The 18,937-nt window shown below is 43.3% G+C and overlaps 2 protein-coding genes across 3 annotated transcripts; both read right to left on the reverse strand.

Annotated features, from left to right (window-relative positions):
• Positions 1–2,134: 2,134 nt before the first annotated feature.
• On the reverse strand, positions 2,135–3,964 carry LOC308372321 (protein ABHD15; the record flags this gene model as incomplete). Its single annotated transcript, XM_080847477.1, has 2 exons — positions 2,135–2,756; positions 3,036–3,964. The coding sequence occupies 2 exons, from the start codon at positions 3,962–3,964 to the stop codon at positions 2,135–2,137; spliced, it is 1,551 nt and encodes a 516-aa protein (XP_080703603.1).
• A 1,598-nt stretch (positions 3,965–5,562) lies between these two features.
• coro6 (coronin 6) lies at positions 5,563–18,377 on the reverse strand. 2 transcript variants are annotated; one of them, XM_080847487.1, is made up of 12 exons: positions 18,191–18,377; positions 17,234–17,428; positions 15,106–15,305; positions 13,055–13,177; positions 10,685–10,814; positions 10,399–10,577; positions 10,023–10,142; positions 9,516–9,620; positions 9,203–9,348; positions 8,507–8,564; positions 7,735–7,962; positions 5,563–7,466 (listed from the first exon to the last, which is right to left on the reverse strand). In XM_080847487.1, the coding sequence occupies exons 2-12, from the start codon at positions 17,238–17,240 to the stop codon at positions 7,344–7,346; spliced, it is 1,419 nt and encodes a 472-aa protein (XP_080703613.1). In that variant the 5' UTR covers positions 17,241–17,428; positions 18,191–18,377; the 3' UTR covers positions 5,563–7,343. The 2 variants fall into 2 exon arrangements, with proteins under 2 accessions (XP_080703613.1, XP_080703614.1); XM_080847488.1 differs by lacking the exon at positions 17,234–17,428.
• Positions 18,378–18,937: the final 560 nt, after the last annotated feature.

Raw genomic sequence — 18,937 nt, forward strand, 5'->3', positions numbered from 1 at the left:
TCAGAGAGGCGATACCCTAGGAGAACATTTTGCACAGTGATTTTGGTGCCGACGGGTGCTTTAGTCTCCCATAAAAAAAAAAAATCCCTGTTTCTTTTTGAAGATTATTTAACAGACATTTTCACTCTTGTAAGATAACAATCACATTGGGAGCTCAACAGTGACTTCCATTTTATTTCCATGACCAGACCACAGTACCCAATCCCCGTTCTTTTACTTGCGCCCATTGTCCGGTCTACCTCCAGCAGTTCAAAGAGGAAATCCCTCATACTCCAGGGCTTTTGAATGTCTTCAGTACAACATGTGTGTCTTGCGTCCTAATAAATATGCACGGCACCCACTGACATGTTGCGACACGACACAAACAAGCCAAACTCGTTTTAGACCAGCATTAAGCGAGTCCTACAGGACTGGTGCTAGGGATGAGACAAGAGCACAAGGCCGTATATGTGTATGTTGCCATCTAGTGGAGGGATGTGGTACTGTGGGGCATTTGTCCTCTCCAACCCTGTTTTGAGGACCGTTTTCTAAAGCATGAGAATTGGTTAAACACAGTTTCAAAAGAGGCGGTCACCTCTGCATATAGTGCTTCGCCAGTATTCCTGAAACTTATGGTGGATTTTTTTTTTTGTCTCAATGATTCAACATTACCATAACAATTCACATATAACCTGTATTAAATGTATAGATTGTGAAAAGCTGAATGTTTGTGAGATTACAAAAATGTACAAATATTCTTAACAAGCAACAGAGAATAAATGTAAAAAAGAAAAGATTCAGAAAAAACTTTAGGGGACAAATGTAATGTTTTGTTTGTAATTACTCCATTTTGTTGGCAGAGGGCTACTGGACAAAGAATCAAATGTAATAAAGTAATTTTAGTATACCTCTCGTCTCATTCTTCCATGGGGTTATTTCATAGAGTTTATGTTGAGTGTCATTTTATGCATGCAGATGTTATGTAGTCCAAGTTGCAGTTTAAAAAAAGTATACGTATGGGCTAGAGGTCGACCGATATATCGGCCGGCCGATGTATCGGGCCGATATGTCATTTTTGAATCTATCGGCATCGGCCGATTTAAAAAAAAAAAAAAAAAAAAAAATTCTTGAAGTAACAACACATGAAAACATAAAATGTGACTGATTCAAGTTTTACAAATAATTCTCCCTTCCCACCTCCCCCCTCCCACGGCCCAGACAGCAACCCTAAAATAAAGACAAATCATAGTCTGTACACATACATATACGTATATACATTGAAGAAAAGAATAACTAAAATAATAACAAAAATAATAAATAATACATTAAAAAAAGGGGGGGGGGGTCCTCTGGATTCCTAGATTATGGATGTTTGTAAGTATTAGGCTGTGTGTGTGTGTGTGTGTGTACGGGGGCACGGACTTCAGACTTAAGATACTAGTAGGGGAGTAAAATTGTGTGTATCTACTTATTATTAGTGTGACGCTTTAGCATGCAAATTAATGGGAAAACGTTTAGATATCGGCCCTTAAAATCGGCCAAAAAAAATCGGCAGCCCATATCGGCTATCGGTTAACCCTGACCTCTAAGTATCGGCATCGGCATCGGCATCGGTTATAGAAAAACCCATATCGGTCGACCTCTAGTATGGGCCATCAGTGTGAGCACAGAGATTGTAAAAAGTAAATCCCACCTCCCCCAAACAAGGGTTGCAATGACCTATTTGGAATGTTAGGTCTTGTGCGCAATATTTAAACATGGTTAAAGGTCAGTTTGTGTTTTGGTCAGATTAAAACCAGGCGACTCTAGGGGCAAAACTGGTTCATCATAAATGGATCCTATCGAATGGTGAACATTTCCTGCTGAGAGGTGAATTCGGTTATCACAAGCACCATGCTGGTGGCTTTCCCAGTCATTAAATTTCTCCAGTGTTTTAGATGCTCTAGATAGCTTGTTATCAATAGCCAGGGAGTTGTCTGTGAAATACAACTCTTTTCTATACAGCATGACTTTTCATTGAATGTTTTCATATTTTCATCCTACCACAGTTTGTTCCTTTAACGCTACCCATTTTTACAGCCATTCTATTAACGCTATACATTTCTACAGCCATTATCTTTTGTCAATATACATTTCTACAGCTCAATTTTCCGTGTCAGCGTGTGTAAGACCTGTTCCAGTTGAAGAGGTCCTCTGTAAAGTCGCTCTGGGCAGGCTGAAGCGTCAGGTGTCTCTCCCTGCGCACCGCTAGCACCGCCTTCCTGCGACGCTCCCGGGCGGCGGCGCTCCACAGCCTCGACCCCTGGGCCTGCCTCCCCACTTCCTGCCCCTGGGCCCTGCTCCTGCTCCTCCTCCTCTCCTCCCTCTTCAGGAAGTCGCTCACCACCCGGAAGTATTCCAGCACGGCCTCGTGGCTCCAGGAGGTTGTGCTCTTGCCGGCTTGGGTGAAGCCGCAGTGCCCGCCGCTGGTGGTGAGAGCCAGGAGGAAGTAGGGACTGTGGAGGAAGAGGGAGGTAGGTAGACTGGAGGCCGGGGGCACGAGAGGGTCGTCGGCGCTGCACAGGCAGAGCACGGGTACCGCCACCTCGTCCGCATCCCGCAAGGGCTCATTGCGCTCCCAGTAAGCCTCCCAGTCCTTAGCCCCCTCAGCTGGGCTTTGGTCCTCTCCTGTGGCTGGCTTGGTGGTTCCACAGAACATCCGTTCCTCCACGTCCCTGAGAGACCTGCCACCCAGGAGCCGTCCAACATCCATCAAAGAGCTCAGAGCATTGGCATACCTGAAGACGGCATCAGACAAACATGGCATGAAATCAGCTTCAGTTGCGAGGGAAACTTCAGTTCACATTGCTGGATACCTAAGGCCAACCAAAGATTATGTTTAACCATACTGGGTAAATTGTCATTCGCTTATCTGTCTTGACTTATCAAGTCGTATCATTCAGCAAAATGTATGTATGATGTCTGTAATCATTATGAGCAGTACTAATATGAGTAATAAGCCTGCTAAACTGCGTTATACCTCTGTCTAGAAATGATCAGGCGTCAGACCCACTTACCTGCTGATCTGTAGCTTGCGGTAGAATAGCGCCCCCCAATGGTAGAGAGACGGCAGCTGCATTTCAAACCATAGCTTTCCGTGCAGCACCGGTGAGATGCAGGCGGCCGCAGTCAGGTAGGAGGAGGATCCACACTCGCCCAGGTAGGAGAGCAGCAACCCTGAGCCAGAGCCCTCGCTGACAGCCAAGAGCGTGGCGGTCGGGTGCCTGCTGCGGAGGTAGGCCACAGCCTGCACCAGGTCCTGGGGGTCCCCGAACTCCTGGAAGCGGGGCGTCGTCAGCGGACAGCTGCCCTGGCCTCGCCGGTGGAAAACGACGGGGTAGAAGCCCTGCTGCAGTGCCAGAGAGCACAGGCGCTGGAGGTGGGGGGTCACCACACCCAGGCAGTTGGGGATAAAGAGGAGGATCGGAGGGCCACTGCGGCAGCCCAGGCACCTGCAAGCCCCAGGGTGCTGCTCACACTTCACACCCAGTAGAGGCTCCTCCTTCAGCCCCACGGCCCAGTCCAGGGCCACGATTCCCCCGTCACTGAGGAGAAGGTGGTCTCGGGTGAAGTGCACCTTGCCACCAGCAGTGCCCTCTACTGGCCACAGCAGGCTGGAAAGGGTTTGCAGATGAGGGTCGCTCTGAGGCCAGGCAGCCAGCAAGGGACGCCGGAGAGTGTGGCAGTGGAGGAGGAGGTGGTGGGCCAGCGCTGTGGGCTTGCACACCAGACGGGGTTGCGTATTGTCTGCATCCGCCAATCCGTTGTTCCACTCGCCTCGTGTCGGCGTTTGGAGTTCTAGAACCCAGCAGGCCGCCCTCCACAGGATCCAGGTTGCCCACCTCAGGCTGCATTCGAGCAGGACGCGCACCGGTGACCAGTGCAGGAGAACTGCCACGAGGAACAGGAGCAGGGAGGGGAAGAGGCAGAGGAGCGAGTCCCACATGGCCACTGGAGGTGACTGGGCGGTGGTGCCAAGCGCTGTGTGAGTGTGTTTATTTGTCCAAACAGAACACCCAGGCACAGAGATTGACTGACTAGCAGCAGCAAAGTAAAGAAGGAGGATCACAACATCTCCCTTTGTACCACACACGCAAACACACACATACAAGTTTGCTTTTACAAATAAGGACTTCCCCTCCCCTTCCATCCGTCCTCCTCCCCCTTTCAGTAAATCCACTGCTCGGCTGCAAAAGAGCCAACCTCCTCCTGCCTGAGTGTCTTAGAAGAGGCTGTAATAGCCTCTTGAGCGAGACACAGTCGTCTAGGGAGGAGTGTGTCTGTGCCGGCCATGGCTCAGGCTGTATTCACAGCATGCTTCGGCGCACTTTAAGAACCATAAATGGAAGGAAAGGCTTAGTGGTCGTGCACACAAAAACAAATGGCTGATTAAGTCAAGGACCGGCAGGCAAATGCACTTGTGTGATACTGCGGTTGTTCTTGAATTGATTTCCATGGTGAAAAATGGCAACGTATGTTCTTGTCTCAGACCCACCACCATCATTGTAAGTGGTTTGGAGGGTTCTGGGTAAGATGGCACTGTACATATGAGCATTCTGAATGCTTCCATGTGATACTTAGATGTATGCTGACTGAAATTCCAGGTTAAACAGTAACTACAACCAGAGGCCATTAGTGCCAATGGCAGTAAAGGCTACTGTTTTGAAATCACACCGATCAATAATAACCCCAAGCCCTGTGGGTGGAAAACCATGACAACAATAACACACTCTGACCCTTATTATGAGGAGTAGGCACTATATGTTTGCATATGAAAGTGTTTGTGGACATTTTCTAGATGTGGTAACCTCTTATCAGATGCAGAAGCAAATCCAATGTAGTACACAAGGTTTCTCCCAAACATTGTTTATCAGAATGCTTCAGATGGACACGTCATGCACCTGTTGCAAATACTTCTCATACCAAATACTAACTTAGCCTTGGTCTGAATATTCAGTTATTCCTGAAGGCTGTGTAAATGGTAATGAATGAGCAACTGACTCAGTGAGAGTGAAATTCTACCAGCAGAATACTCCATTGAACCGGGCTAGTGCAGGCCAGTAACTCCCCCTGGCTGCAGCTTTGCATCCTCAAGGCTACTGGTTTATGGTTTTACATTTACGAGTACAATATAACAATGTGTGCATGTGTGTGATTTTATTCCTTGTTTCTAGGTGCCAGCCAATATATCTCATGCCAACAGCTATGGCTGGGAGAATTGATTTTTTTTTTGATCATTCACTGCAACCTTCTGTGAGAAGTAGTTGATCCCACACATTAAATCAAATCCTAACAGACATATAAAATTGCACAGTGAGTGAGTGGTATTGTGTTACTGAGGAATTCTGCTTTGTGGACACTGAATAACATTTACTATACCCAGTGAAACTGGTCAAACCTTATGTAACACGGATGGATTGAAATGCTGGATGCATTTATGCATTGACCTGGGACAGTAAACGGATACAGTATTGTACAGTAGAGACATAAACCGTGGTCAGAAAAAGGAGATGTGCCACATGTTTATTACAAAAGGATGTTTTATTGATGTCATCATATAGGTAAATCAACAGAACACTTATATTTCTCTCAATATTTGTTTGTGGTTTTGTGTAAATTTTTCCATTTTTCGTATTTTTCCATATTTCAATTTTTTTCTGTTTTTAGTATATATTTACATGTTGAAAGGCATAGGAGACTTTGCGCTGTTAGGCTATGATGGCTGGGTAAGGCACTTGGTCTTGGGTCAGGGTGGCGACTGTGTAATATAAGTCAGCAAAGTTGTGTTTTGATTGCAGACAGTATGTAGGCACATCTTATGTCCAAATTAACTGAACATATGTCACAATACCCTTTGAAATCATGAAAGATGGTATTTGACCATATTGACTTCCAATAGTTCTCTACCAAAAGTAAATAAATGATACACGGATGAATAAAGTTTAGGGATTATCAAAAGGGAGTGTTAAAAATATATTTTTGAGATAAAAAAAACAACAACAACAACAAAATAAACCAAACAGAGTCCTAGAAACATTCAGATTCGCTTTCAGATGAACTTACTCTAAAACCTCCTGTTCCAGACACCTACAATCAAATTTATGTTTGAAGCATCGAGACTTTTGTCCAATAATGTCTAACTCTTCTCTCAGGTACTTCAAATGTATATTTGACCCAGGCTTTGCTCATTATTGATCACTTTCCCTCTGCAACCACTTACTGTACACGTGGAAAAAGCTTCTTCCTTTTCTCTCATGAAGGAACTGTGAAAGGTTTGATCTAGAACTGATATGAAAAGTTATTTTCTTAAACCGTTAAGGCCTACAGCAGAACAGCCTTTCACTACATTACCATGAAGGTGGTTGTGTGTATAAATGTTACTTAAAAGGGTGTAACCTCAAAGCCAATTATTCTACAATAAATCTTTGTTCTAAAAAGTTCACTTTAAGGCTGCAGTAAGAAGTTTTTGTTCAAAATTAGCAAGCTAACTAGCTAACAGCAAACAATAACTAACAACAGCACAGTAAGAAAAAAACTAGTTAGCAATTAATTGTTAAAGTATTGGAAATTTGGCAACAGCATTGGCTAGTAGGCTCCCTTCACATGGACACTAGTCACCAACACAAACACCTATATCACCAGCAACAGTAAAACTCAAATATTGTCACTTGAAGTGGAGATCTGCTTATGAGTTCTAATCAGAACCTTTCAAGACTTCTTTTGAGAGGACCAGTTGAAGAGAGTTTTTATCCCCTACAGTGTCGATCACATTCCATAACAATACTATCTAGTGATTCCCGTTTTGCCAAAGCAGTATGCCATGCACACTAGGAATCTCTGTGCTTTCCACTCATATTTGGTTTAGTCTTGTGCTCTTAATCAGTTGATGCTCCTTTAAAGCTCATTGTGTATGAAATGCAGATATGTATACATTACAATTTTAAATGTGCAAAAAAAAAGAGCCTGCCAAGTTCAGGCAAGGTAAGTTTGTAAATATGGTGAGGTGTGTTCCTACCACGGCTCAGTGAGCTCATTTATGGGCACTAACCCTTTTGGCCACTTTTACGATCATTTGCCTTAAGGCATGGAGAACTATAGTTGAGATGGCACAATGAAGTGACTGTAAGGGTCCAACAAGTCCTAATACATGGCCAACTGTATGGCCTGTTGTTTTTCTTTAGTGCAAAAGAGGGAGTGCTAGAAAGGAAGTGATGATAGTGACTTGGTGACTTTCTCTCTGAGGTCATGCTAATTGGAAAATGGTGGTGTGATTGTGTGTGTGTGCGTTTGTGGGGGGATTGGTGTTAGGGGCTATTGGGGGGAGATCAGGCTGTTCCATTGGTGTACTGTGACAGCTTATTCTCTAAATCACAGATTCGTTTATCCTGAGAGAGCACTGTAGCCTTGAGGCTGTGGATCTCCTCCAGAAGCTTCTCCACCAGCTCTGGCTGAAGAGGAGAGAGAGAGAGAAAAAAAGAGAGGGCAGAGGAGAAAGAGAAGAAACAGAGATGGAATGAGAGTGAGGAGATGAAGAAAGATAGCAGGATTGAAGGTAAAGAGGTAGAAAGAGAAGAAATACACAGTCGGAGGATAGTGTGGTGAGAAAAGAGGAAGAAGAAAAAGAAGGTTGAAAAATATAAGTCTGAAACAACTACAGCACACAGAAGAAAGGAAACTGTAGGGCATGCAGAAGAAATGACAAGACAGAGAAGTTACCGGCAAGTTGCTCGCGTCACAGGCGGACACGCTCCGGCGAGTTGCTGGCCTGGAGTCTAGAACGTTCTTTTTGGAGACTTTGAGCTCCCTGCTCTTCGGGGGGACGTAACCATCCCTCATGGAGACCAGGATGGGATCGTCATCCTTCCCCTCCAGCCAGTCTTCCGGCTCCATGGCAGGCTCTGGGCCTGCGGTGTCTGGGTAGAGGTCATCCTGGAAGAGATCAGACTGCAGGACAACAAAGAGTTTACTGGGATGTAAACAGGTTGCTTATAAAAGTTCAGAAGATGCAAACAATATGATTGTGCTTTGTTACTGACTCTTATTTGAATCATGAGTAAGGCGAGTTAGAGTAACGGTAGAGGGTTCTATCTATTTATGATGAAAATGAGTTAATGCTATTAATGTTTTTCATCAGATATATGTAAATATCCCAAATATGCTTAGAAGTATGTAAAATTAATATAAAATGATTTACAGTGTTAAGTGCTATGCATATTAAAGGATAACGCTTTCCAAAGTAGCATCTTAAAATCTCAGAATAGACAGATCCTTACAACTCCAAGCTAAAAAAAATGCCAAGGTTTTATCACAGGGGTGAAGTTGTGTGGCCCAGGATGGTGTGACAATTTGATGGTGTCAGTAAGGTCAGGCAGAAGCTCCTTTAAACCGTGTGTAGCTAAGTACACTGGTGTTAACAGACGTGCTGACCTTGGCATTGTTTTGGAGCTGATTACGCAGAATCAAGACTGCAGTGGGACGGTTCGCTCACCTTTCTGGGAACAGTCATCATGATGGGCTCACACTTTCTCTCGTGGAGTTTATATAACCTGCACAGGATGGTAGGGAGAGAGCATGACAAAGCCATCCCTTTTACTATACTTTATTTTCAACTTAACAGTTCAGTTGTAAAGACTTGTACAGATAACATTTTCACAAAGTAGATTAAAAGGACAACTAATAACCTTCACAGATAGAGTTGAAGCCTTTGCCACGGTGTGCCAGTTATATGAAATATGGACATTTCCCTTGTAATAGATTATTCACCAGCATATTAAACAGTATGGACAACTGCAATAGTGAAACCTTACAGTCTCCAACTTTTCAACCATTCCTCCTTTGTAATATAACTGGCAAACTAGTGGCGCCTCTGAAGCAGTAAACCTCACTTCCAAAGCTTAATAATGCACATTAGCAATGAAACTAGCTGCATTGGGGTCATGCTCAAAGTGGTTTTGACTCCCAGCTCTGCGGGAGGCCTCTGGATATTGATGGTCATTTTTTTAGTACCAAAAGATTGGTGGAGACTGAGATGTGACCAGTCAAGAAACGCCAGTCAAATTAAAAGCAACAAATACCAATGAATATATAAATTCATTGGATTATTGAATATTGCCAATCATTATTAACTCTGATCCTTAATTCTGATTTTTCATTCCTTCAATATAGGTCAAAACCAGGGTCCCACCTGGCAATCTCACACTTGCTGACATCCACCCCTCTCTTAGGCATGAAGCCCATGCCTCTCTGGGGCTCCTTGCTACTGAAAGTGCTAAGGTAGTGCACATACGGGGGCTCATCTGTGATCTCGAAATAACGAATGCTACTGTCACCCTAAGAGAGAGGGAGAGAAAAAGAGAAAGAAAAGAATGAATGAATGAATGAAGCAGACAAGGGAAAACACATGGGGAAAAAATTATCTGAATTCCGAAGTAGTATCTGTAGTTATTCACAGCCTTATTATAAACAGGATAATGGGGTTATAGGTGGAAGTAACATACCTTTCCACAAAGATATACCAAGTTAGTGTCTGGATCATAGAATGGCAACAAGACCCCGTTACTGGTGTCCAACTCGAGTAGTGCAATGGGCTCCTCAAAATTTGTCTTAGCAGAGCACAATTCATGAGAAAACATAGGTAAGACAACTGCACAGTACGATATCAATTTGTAAGTACAATTTTAAGGAGCTGTTCCTGACTATTTTTTTGTCCAAAGTCCAAAAGTACATTATTTGTCATTGTCACAAAGACAACGAGATAGTAGAGGCAGCAACAGACAGCTAAAAACTTAAGTTGGTGTACTTGTAAATAATAGTCTCCCTGGGGTCCTTCATGAATATACATTTAAGTAAAAGCAGCTCAGGTTAAACAGAGAAAAAACATCGGAGAGTAAACATTCTATTAAAATTTAGTACAGAGAGTATACATTAAACAATACACATAGACAAAAATGTCATCACGTACTTAACAAAATTACAAAAACGGAAAAAAAAAATTATGGATGTACCGGATCCCACAAGCCCAGCTCCCTCTGACTCATCCTGGTGAAGCCTGTGGTGAAAATGTTGCCCTCCCTGGTGAAGATGGCACGCATTGGCCGCATGCCGTCATGAGGTGCCAATCTCTCCTGAGGAAGTAAAAAAGACATCACATACATACATCAGCCACACAATACAGACTATTTATAGCAAAACCAGATTACAGATATGGCAAAACTGCCATCACAATACAAATATGAAACTGTGGAAGTTGCATTTAAACGTAAAAGGCAATTCCTCAAAACAGTCATTGTTTTCATTCTAATTGCCATCATTCTATCATCCATCCCTTTTTTTTCTTCTTTGTATCCCTCCCTCCTCTTTAGCATAACCCTGTCCGCTTACCGCTACTACCTCCCTCTTGCGTGGGTCACACACACGCAGCCTGCGGTCCTTGCAGGTGGTGCAGAAAAGACTACCGTTGCGGTTCCAGCTGACATTGTAGATGAGGTCAGGGTGGTCGTCCATGGAGATCAGGGGTTCCCCCGTGCCCACATTCCAGACAATGACCAGGTTATCACTGCCTGACAGCGTAGGGGAGGCAAACAGATAAAGAGGTTGGCATAAAATGTTCGTTTAGTTTAAGGTGATGCCCTTAAAACAGGAGCAGGATGAGCAAGTGCATGCGCACCGGCAGTGAGGAGGATGTTGCGGGCAGTGGGGTGCCAGGTCACGATGCCCACGCGCTTAGAGTGGCCCTCCAAAACCACGATAGGCTCAGATATGGGGCGGGACGGGGTGTGATCGGGGATCTGCCAAATCTGTACAACGACAAAACACAAAAATATAAATGCCAACCCTAATCAAAAGAAAGCAAAAAAAAAAAAAAATTCTGCCTAGCAACAAAGCCCAGTCCAGCATATAGAGCCCAGCCACTGACATGTTGCTCTAACGCTCTAATGCAGGGGTGTCAAACTCAAATACACAGAGGGCCGAAATAAAAAAAATGGGTGTAAGTCGAGGGCCGGACATTGGGGCAAGCGCTCCCTAAATTGACGTATGCTACCAACAGTGCATTGTGGGACTTGCAGTATTTGTGGTGCGTTCGACATACCAGCGGCCGCGGCATACGACCTCTGATAGATAGATTAATAGGAGATAGATGGATACTTTATTAATCCTGAGGGAAAATTAGGCGAGCCAAATAAAATTTCACCGTTGCTCATTCAAATCAATGGAACTTTTTGCAACATTCTGAGAAGCTGACCGGGCCAGATTAAATGGCTTGCCGGGCCTGATCAGGCCCCCGGGCCTTGAGTTTGCGACATGTGATCTAATGTTACTATGATGATTGAAAAATATCTGCTGACAGAATACATTAAATTGGGGATTGATATGCACATACCCGGCCCAGATATTCCACTGAATAATGTAAATAATCAAATATCAGATATCTACATGAAGTCCAAATCACAAGACAGAGAGTGGAGTGAGAGAGAGAGTGGAGAGGTGCTTGTGCATGGCCATGAGTGGACTTCTGGAGAGACACAGCCGCAGCTCTCGAGTTAGCACTGGGGACAGGCGTAAATAACTAGGTCATAAACAGCAAACAGACCGTTAATTACGGGGTGAAATCATTGTTGAAATGGGGCAGCAGTTAAAGGGGCTTTAAACATTGTCATCATCCATTCAGCAGTAGTGTGACCTCATGCACTTGCTTTCCTCCATGTTTAATACAGAGCTCACTCTATTGAAACAGTAAAGGAAAGAAAGACAGAGATTTAAGAGGCAAAAACCGGAAATGCTTGGCCACACTGGGCACCTCTACAGAGGCAGCTTTCATAGATGCTAATAATACCATGGATCTTAACTAAGCCAGAGCTGTTGAACTTCGCTGTATGAACACTTAACTTAGTGTGTTGCTGCAACAGTACAGTTGATTCAACACATCCACTTCATAACCCTACATTTTCCTTCAAGCTCTGAGTATGGCTCAAACCAAGAATAAGGTTATGTTCATGTCTCCATGTTTCGCCTCTTTAACAGCAGTACAGATAGACAACTTATCTTTTGAGACAGGAATAGGTTAACAGCTGCAGCTTTCCAACTACATCACTGAATACAGTGGGCCCAACCGTCTATCATTACAACACACTATTATGTTACAAGAGGCCTTGTTTGCAAATATGACGTTATTTAGGTAGTGTAAAGTGTGGTTTGTCTTAGACTTGAGTCCAGATTGCTACAAGTGAACAGCATGCTAATACCAGCATACTTGTCATACTTTTGTTCACATTATGTGTTCACAAAATATTCTTTGATATCATACCATAATTCCATGGGTGTTACAGTAGCATACAATTTTTTTTACAGGGTTTTCTTCTTCCAAAATAAAGTGGTTATACTTGAATATTTAGATTAATAAAATAAGAATAAAATTATCTCAACAGTAAATCCTAAGTATTTTTATAAGCATACAAACACCCATACTCATACTCTAACAGCCGTAGTTTTGCAATGCCTGTTTAAGGACTGCAGTCCATGATGTAGCCCTACTCTGCCTGTCCCATCTGCCTCAGGGGGATTCTGTCTGCCATTCTATTGGTCTGTTGAGGAACGCAGCCTAGAGTGTTAGCTAGTCGAACAAACACGTGTCACTTCTCACAGGAGTCACGTCCTCATCCCTGCAGGCAGACTTACCGGGGACAGTTGGTCAGTGATGACTGAGGGAGCACATGTCTCCTTCTCAAACAATAAACACCCTGTGCTTCTGCTGGGCAATTTCCAAGCATTATCGACAAGTGGGCGTTCAGCAGCAAAACAGCTGTTAGTGACAGCGTTAAGTAACAAAAGGCACGGTGATAGAAACTCTTACATAGAAACTCAGAAACAGAATGGGCATTTTTTTTAAATGAACCTGGGAAGAAAATACTTTTGTTACTCAACATTTTGACAACATAATTACAGAGACATCAATCTACCTATCAAATAACAAACTAAACCTACGTACATAACCACTTTCATAAAGTGGACTGGGATGGCAACAGCATGGTTCCCTTACCATAGCAGTACAATCTTCAGAGCCGCTGGCCAATATGTTGTCATTGTGGGGACACCAGTCAATGTCCAAGACAGGGCCCGAGTGGCCAACAACCATGGGGTAATTCGAGTCCAAACGCCCAACCTGGCATACACATCAATACATAGGTCTGTTAACAAACCGACGTTGCATGCATACACTTAATTTAAAAAGAAGGCAACACTCTTGAAATCTAAATTAAGTTAGAAACAGACAGACACACAGAAACATCCTGCATATATCAGCTCATATGACCATAGCGTGACCATAGCGAAACCTGACAAAGCAATTGCCTGGAAAACAGTAGGCCAAATAGTGTAGGACGTAACACACAACTCTCATAGAGCCCTTTAGATTCAATAGCATCAAGGCATTGGCAGCAGTCAAGGAGTTGTAATCTTACAGTGGTATTTTAGGATGCCACTGACACATGTTCCACCTGAAGGAGTCTGGCGGCTTTCAACAGGCTGTCATTATTAACATTGGCAGTGATGTAACGGTCACACTATTCCGTTAATTCTTGTTTAGTCAGTGTGAACACGTGTCGGCTTCTTCTACACAACAGTCGCCTCCTCCTATTGCCTCGCCAACACCACCTCCCAATACCAGCCCCCCCTTGCCCCCCACTCCCCAACCCCCCCCCCCCCACACACACACACACACACATTCACACACACACACACACACACACCTCCCATGGCCACACCTCTCCCAGCAGCCCTTGTGTGTATTTATAACCCCATGACGAGGCGATGAAAGGGGAGTTTTTCTTTTGGCCGGCAAGAGACTCTGTGCGGGAGAGATGGCAAGCAGGGTATTTATAGCGGGTCTGTCCAAGCCCTGTAATGTATGCCCACGTCCCTCACAGCAAAGATGGCACCGCAATGATAAAGCCCCTTCACACTTATTTGTCTGCAAAATGGAAAATGTGAGGAGGCTCAGCTGGCAAGCAACCAGTGGTAAACCATTACTAGAGAGGGATCAGCACATTTGCAAAGTCTAAGTTGATATATTTCCATAATAAACTGCCATAAACACCAAGATTAAATACATCATTTACATGTAATTAATGTCCTCTGGTTATGTAGACCTGATTTGTGGAGTCCTTTGGTAATGCCGGGGAAGCACATATGGAGGCATCCCGACAAGTGAGGTAAAAATGGAACGTGAATATCCTCGGTTTAAGTCTCCTCAGTTTAACTCTGTCTTCAACACTCTACATGGGCATGGACAGATAGTGTCTACTGTAAGTGCCATCTCTAAAATAAATATGGGCAAATGGCCTGTGTTTCTTGTTGCCATTCTCGTTCTATACCATGTATGATGAGGGGATTTCCCTAACCTAGACGGTTGGGACAGACACCCTGTCTTTGGGTTCTCTCTTTGGGTGGGGGTTCTCTCCCTCCCAATGCCCCAAAAAGAGTGAAACTAGAAGCTCAGTTGGGGGAGGGGTGTTCTGGGTAATGGGCTTGACTAGGGTGTCCTTGTCGACATCAACGTGTATGTTTCCATGGCAACACGACATGTAGATTTAGCTACACTTCACAACATCAAATCCTGAGTGTTATAACTTCAGTGGCACCTCATGGTCCAATCATGGAGACGGTGAACTATGCAAGATATGGTGAGATATCACAAAACCAACCGACCTTAACTCTAGAGAGATGACTTGCTTCATGGATATGTGTCAATGGCAAATCACCATTAAAACAAGAAATACAATATCCACTCAGTAGAATTCACATACCAGTGGTAATAGTTTAACAGGAGCAACAATGTTCTGAATCTTGCCTTTATTTCCTGGCATATCTGAGTCATCAGCAGAGAAGTTTAAACATTGCTGCTGTTGTTAAACTATTCCCAAGGGAATGTCCTAACCAGGGCATAGGCCTCCTCTTCTGCTTAATGGCCGTATGGTCCAACCAGATTTTTGGAAATAAATATACTACCCTTTTAAAGCCATCCAAAACCATCCTTTCCCCTTCCAAACCAAATATTTGAAATTCAGAGACAGTGTCCAAACCCATGCTCACCTTAGAGAGAGGTAGAACCAGGAAGGAACCCCCTCCACTGGATTCCACTATGACAGCGAGAAATTTGGGGTTGACGGCACAGAAGGAGCTGTCCCACGTCACCTTGGAAACACGAATGTCATCATATCCTTGCTCTGCTTTTGCTGATTGGCCGAAGACATGACGGAACTTACTCTGGCGCACAATGCTGCGACTCATTGCTGGAGGAAGACAAGAAATTGGGTTGAAGAGCAGCAAAGCAATTTAGTGATCAAAGACAGATACGTTAATTAAGCTCCTGTATCACAGCCCCTGGAAAGTAATGTGTACAGTATTTCAATGTGAAATATCTGCAATTCATGTTATGCTCTTGTTAATGTCTAAAACATATTCCAGTTGCAAGTTCTGACAGCAATCCTTCAAATTTATTTTCAATCTCTGACGGGACGGGTCATGTGCTGTGAGTTGGCGTCTGCATATTATCTCCAATTTGTTGAGCTTATTTAAAGCCAAAGGCTGCAGTCATCTTTCGGCTACTAATTAAGACCTTGCCTATCATAAAACACTACACTGTCTCCTTTGCAGCCTCCTTGGGGGGTCAAGTCGTGTCAGTTTTACTTGAGTGCCAGCCCTTCTCCATCCTGTGCTTCCCCCTGTGTCCTGCCTGACTTGTTGGCTTAGTGGGCCTACACACAGCCTCATTAGCAGCCTGACATGGTGGAGACTGCAGCAAATGTCACACAAGAGTACTGCAGATTGATGAATCAGCTCCAGTGCTGAGAAAAAAACCATCAATCAATATTTGATTTATTCAGTCTGTCTCATAATGTTTGCCTTGGGGACAACTAAGAACGGTGTCAATGCAACTAACAAATCTTTTATCTTTGTCATTGTAAATTTCAATCTGGTTTATTACTGTTATTGCTAAGTGAGAAACATTTAGGCCTGTAATATATTAAGTCATAATGTGGATTTCATTGTGTTGTGGATGAATGCCATTTAGCATTAGCATGCAGAGCCAGAGAGAGAGGGAGAGAGAGAGAGATGGGCCAGGACATGTACTGATAGAAAGTTATTATACTGTGGTGAATATTTGATCAAAAGCCAAGTTACAGCCTGTGTATCAGGATTTTAGGTGTTTCATTTTGCTTTAAAAAAAGACTTCCTAACTTCTGTTTTCCCCATTATCTGTTGTAAAAAAACAAAACTATTTATCCCTACTATTTTTGTGCATCCTGTATGTCTGCAATGCCTTTCTTCTCAGGGGAAAAAACAGCAAAAAAAGTAATATTCATGGTTGTTAAACCTTCCACACTATTGTATGGAATAAGAAAATGGGTTCCTTTGTACTTGGAACACTTTAAACAGGTGTTAAACAGTGTCAGGTATAGAAAGATTAAAGATAGAACTGAAACTATTTCCTTTTACTAAGTGAGAATTCTAACCAAATCCAAATCAAACCTTTTTAATCTCACATTATGTCTTTCTGCTTGTTGTTGTTCTTGTTCCATGACATTGTGAAATTTGCAACATTTAGATTGAGAGTGCAATTTAGAGTGTTTAACACATTATGTTGAACAAGTGTCATTTTAATTCTCCACACATAAACATAGTCATTTTGGTGTACTTCAGGGGTGTACTGAGGTTTTGGTCAAAGAGGATTGCTAGAACACAATCTTAAATGTATAGGAAGCTTTCAACTGTTCCTCCACTTGGCCTCTGAAATGTGTATTACTTGTGGTGCGGGAATAGGTGAAAGGTCGTTACTGTTATAGTAAATTGCACATTGTTATCAATGTATGGTAATGTTGAATATCTGTTGTTGGGTCTACTGTTGTTATGCCATGCCAGATTGTCATTTTGTGCTTTTGTTATTCTGAGATTCCTGCAGAGCAGATGATAGCGGTGATAAAAAACAGAAGGAACATGTTCTCACAAAGACACTTGGGCAGTTGTCAATAACATACCTCATACAAATAACCGTACATACGAAAGAGGGTTAAAACATGTCCAGTTAGAAAGCTTTAAAAGATAATCACTATCAGGCATTAACAAATGTACCAACATATAAAAACATTTACAAAGGATACATTAACAGAGTTTGACGAAGGTTAATTAATTATGGCACACTGAGGTAAGAAGTCTTCACCTGACATGTTGGTGTTTTCTAGCTGTTCAATAGGAGAGGAATTCGTTCGCGTAACTGACTGCCTATTTGCAGAATCTGCATCGAGTCAGTAATCCCACTAGGCGGAGAGCGACATGATTGAGCGGCCCTTCAACACAACACTGTCTGTCCTTCGACCATTGGGCACGTGCCCCGCCTATTTGAATTCAGATGGACCTGTGTGGAGAATTCGAGATTCAATTTCTCAAAATTGACAATGAAAAATATTAAACCGACATTCGTGTGAGCCAAAAAGGGGCTTTATCGCTAACACAGAGTTCACACAATGATCAGTCCGTCCAACAATGACACTATTCCTACAGTACAGATAAAGAGCGTATTCAAAACAGAGGTTAAGTAGCCCACATTAAAGACGCTTCTTGCGTGGTCTATGCTAAACCCAATGACCCTCCGAATGAAACGAAGTTTTGTCAGAACGCTTATTAATGATGCATACTTTAGTTTTAACTCACGCTGGGAGTTCTGAGGACCCACAAAACGCGCATGGCTCTCGAGACAGAAAGAATGACACGGCCACTTTCCTAATATAGTCATGTCAAACTGCCTGAGACACACTCCCCCTGCGTGCCCCAGAGTCCAAAATTATTCCCGAATTTAAAAAGTTGTTGTAATGAAATAGAGTCTACTGTATGAAAATCAAGACTTATGTCCGTAAATATCATACTCATAATTACACCTAGCCACTTGCCAAACGCATGACTGTTTATATCCATACGCCCGGAGGCACGACAGCTTGCTTCTCAACGTGTACATCATAAGATAGATAATATTCTGGGCAAGATGGTAAAACAAATGCACAAGGTATATTATCAACACGGAGACGGTCTGTATCGCAGTAATATACTGAAGCAAAGCGTAAAGATATACTAAAGATAGACTGGACCTGTTCAAGAATACAGGTCCAGTCATATAACTCACCTCCGATTTATTGTGCGTTTGTGGTCTGTCTCGTTCTCCCCCTTCCCGGCTTTGTTTGATAGTGTACCCCCTCGGTCGTGAATGGTCCCCCCGTATTCCAATTTAGTTAACTTGGTGTGGACTCTCAGGAGTGGTGCGAGTCCTATCTACGTTACGTCTCCGGGCGCCACGCATGGAAAAAAGAGAAAGAGACTAGGGAACAGGGTAGGGGGAGAGGGAGGGCTGTGTATATAATCTGGGGGGGGGGGGGGGGGGGGGGTCAAGGCGGTCCTGTCTATTTTCGAAAGGTCCATGTCGGAGCAGGGCATATTCTTCCAAGTCATATGGTCACAGTGAGAAAACGCACCGGGAATCATTTGGGACTTCATAATGTCTTCAGTGCCTGACACTGTCTACGAAGATCCGGATAGCTATTTAAACAAAACTATCTGGTTGTCATGAAATCCTTGCCACCAGCGTAGCGCCAGGATCAATTTCTGAGCAAGAATGCATTGTGCTACCAGTCAGTTGCTTGGTCGCAGACAACAGACATGATAAGGAACAGGCAACTGTTATTTTGAACTATGCAAAATTAGCAAATGCTTCAAAAATAGCTTTTGTATTTTAGCCACCATGAAAGTATACAGATCACGCACACACACATTTATTTGTCAAAATAAATATAATTTGGTTTAAAAATTGTCACAGTTAAAAACACTAAAAAGAAAACATGTATCTTTTACCCACAGTTACAATTCAATTTTACAC

The sequence above is a fragment of the Sprattus sprattus genome (genome assembly GCF_963457725.1).
Source record: "Sprattus sprattus genome assembly, chromosome: 1".
NCBI lineage: Eukaryota > Metazoa > Chordata > Actinopteri > Clupeiformes > Clupeidae > Sprattus > Sprattus sprattus.

Bases quoted from the DNA above. Each gene is read 5' to 3' on its own strand.
- coro6 (XM_080847487.1), bottom strand. The intron at 8,565-9,202 runs GTGGGACCCTGG...CATCCTGTGCAG, and splicing joins AGCAAGTGTGAGATTGCCAG to GTTATATAAACTCCACGAGA. The intron at 7,963-8,506 runs GTGAGCGAACCG...GTTGTCCTGCAG, and splicing joins TGATGACTGTTCCCAGAAAG to TCTGATCTCTTCCAGGATGA.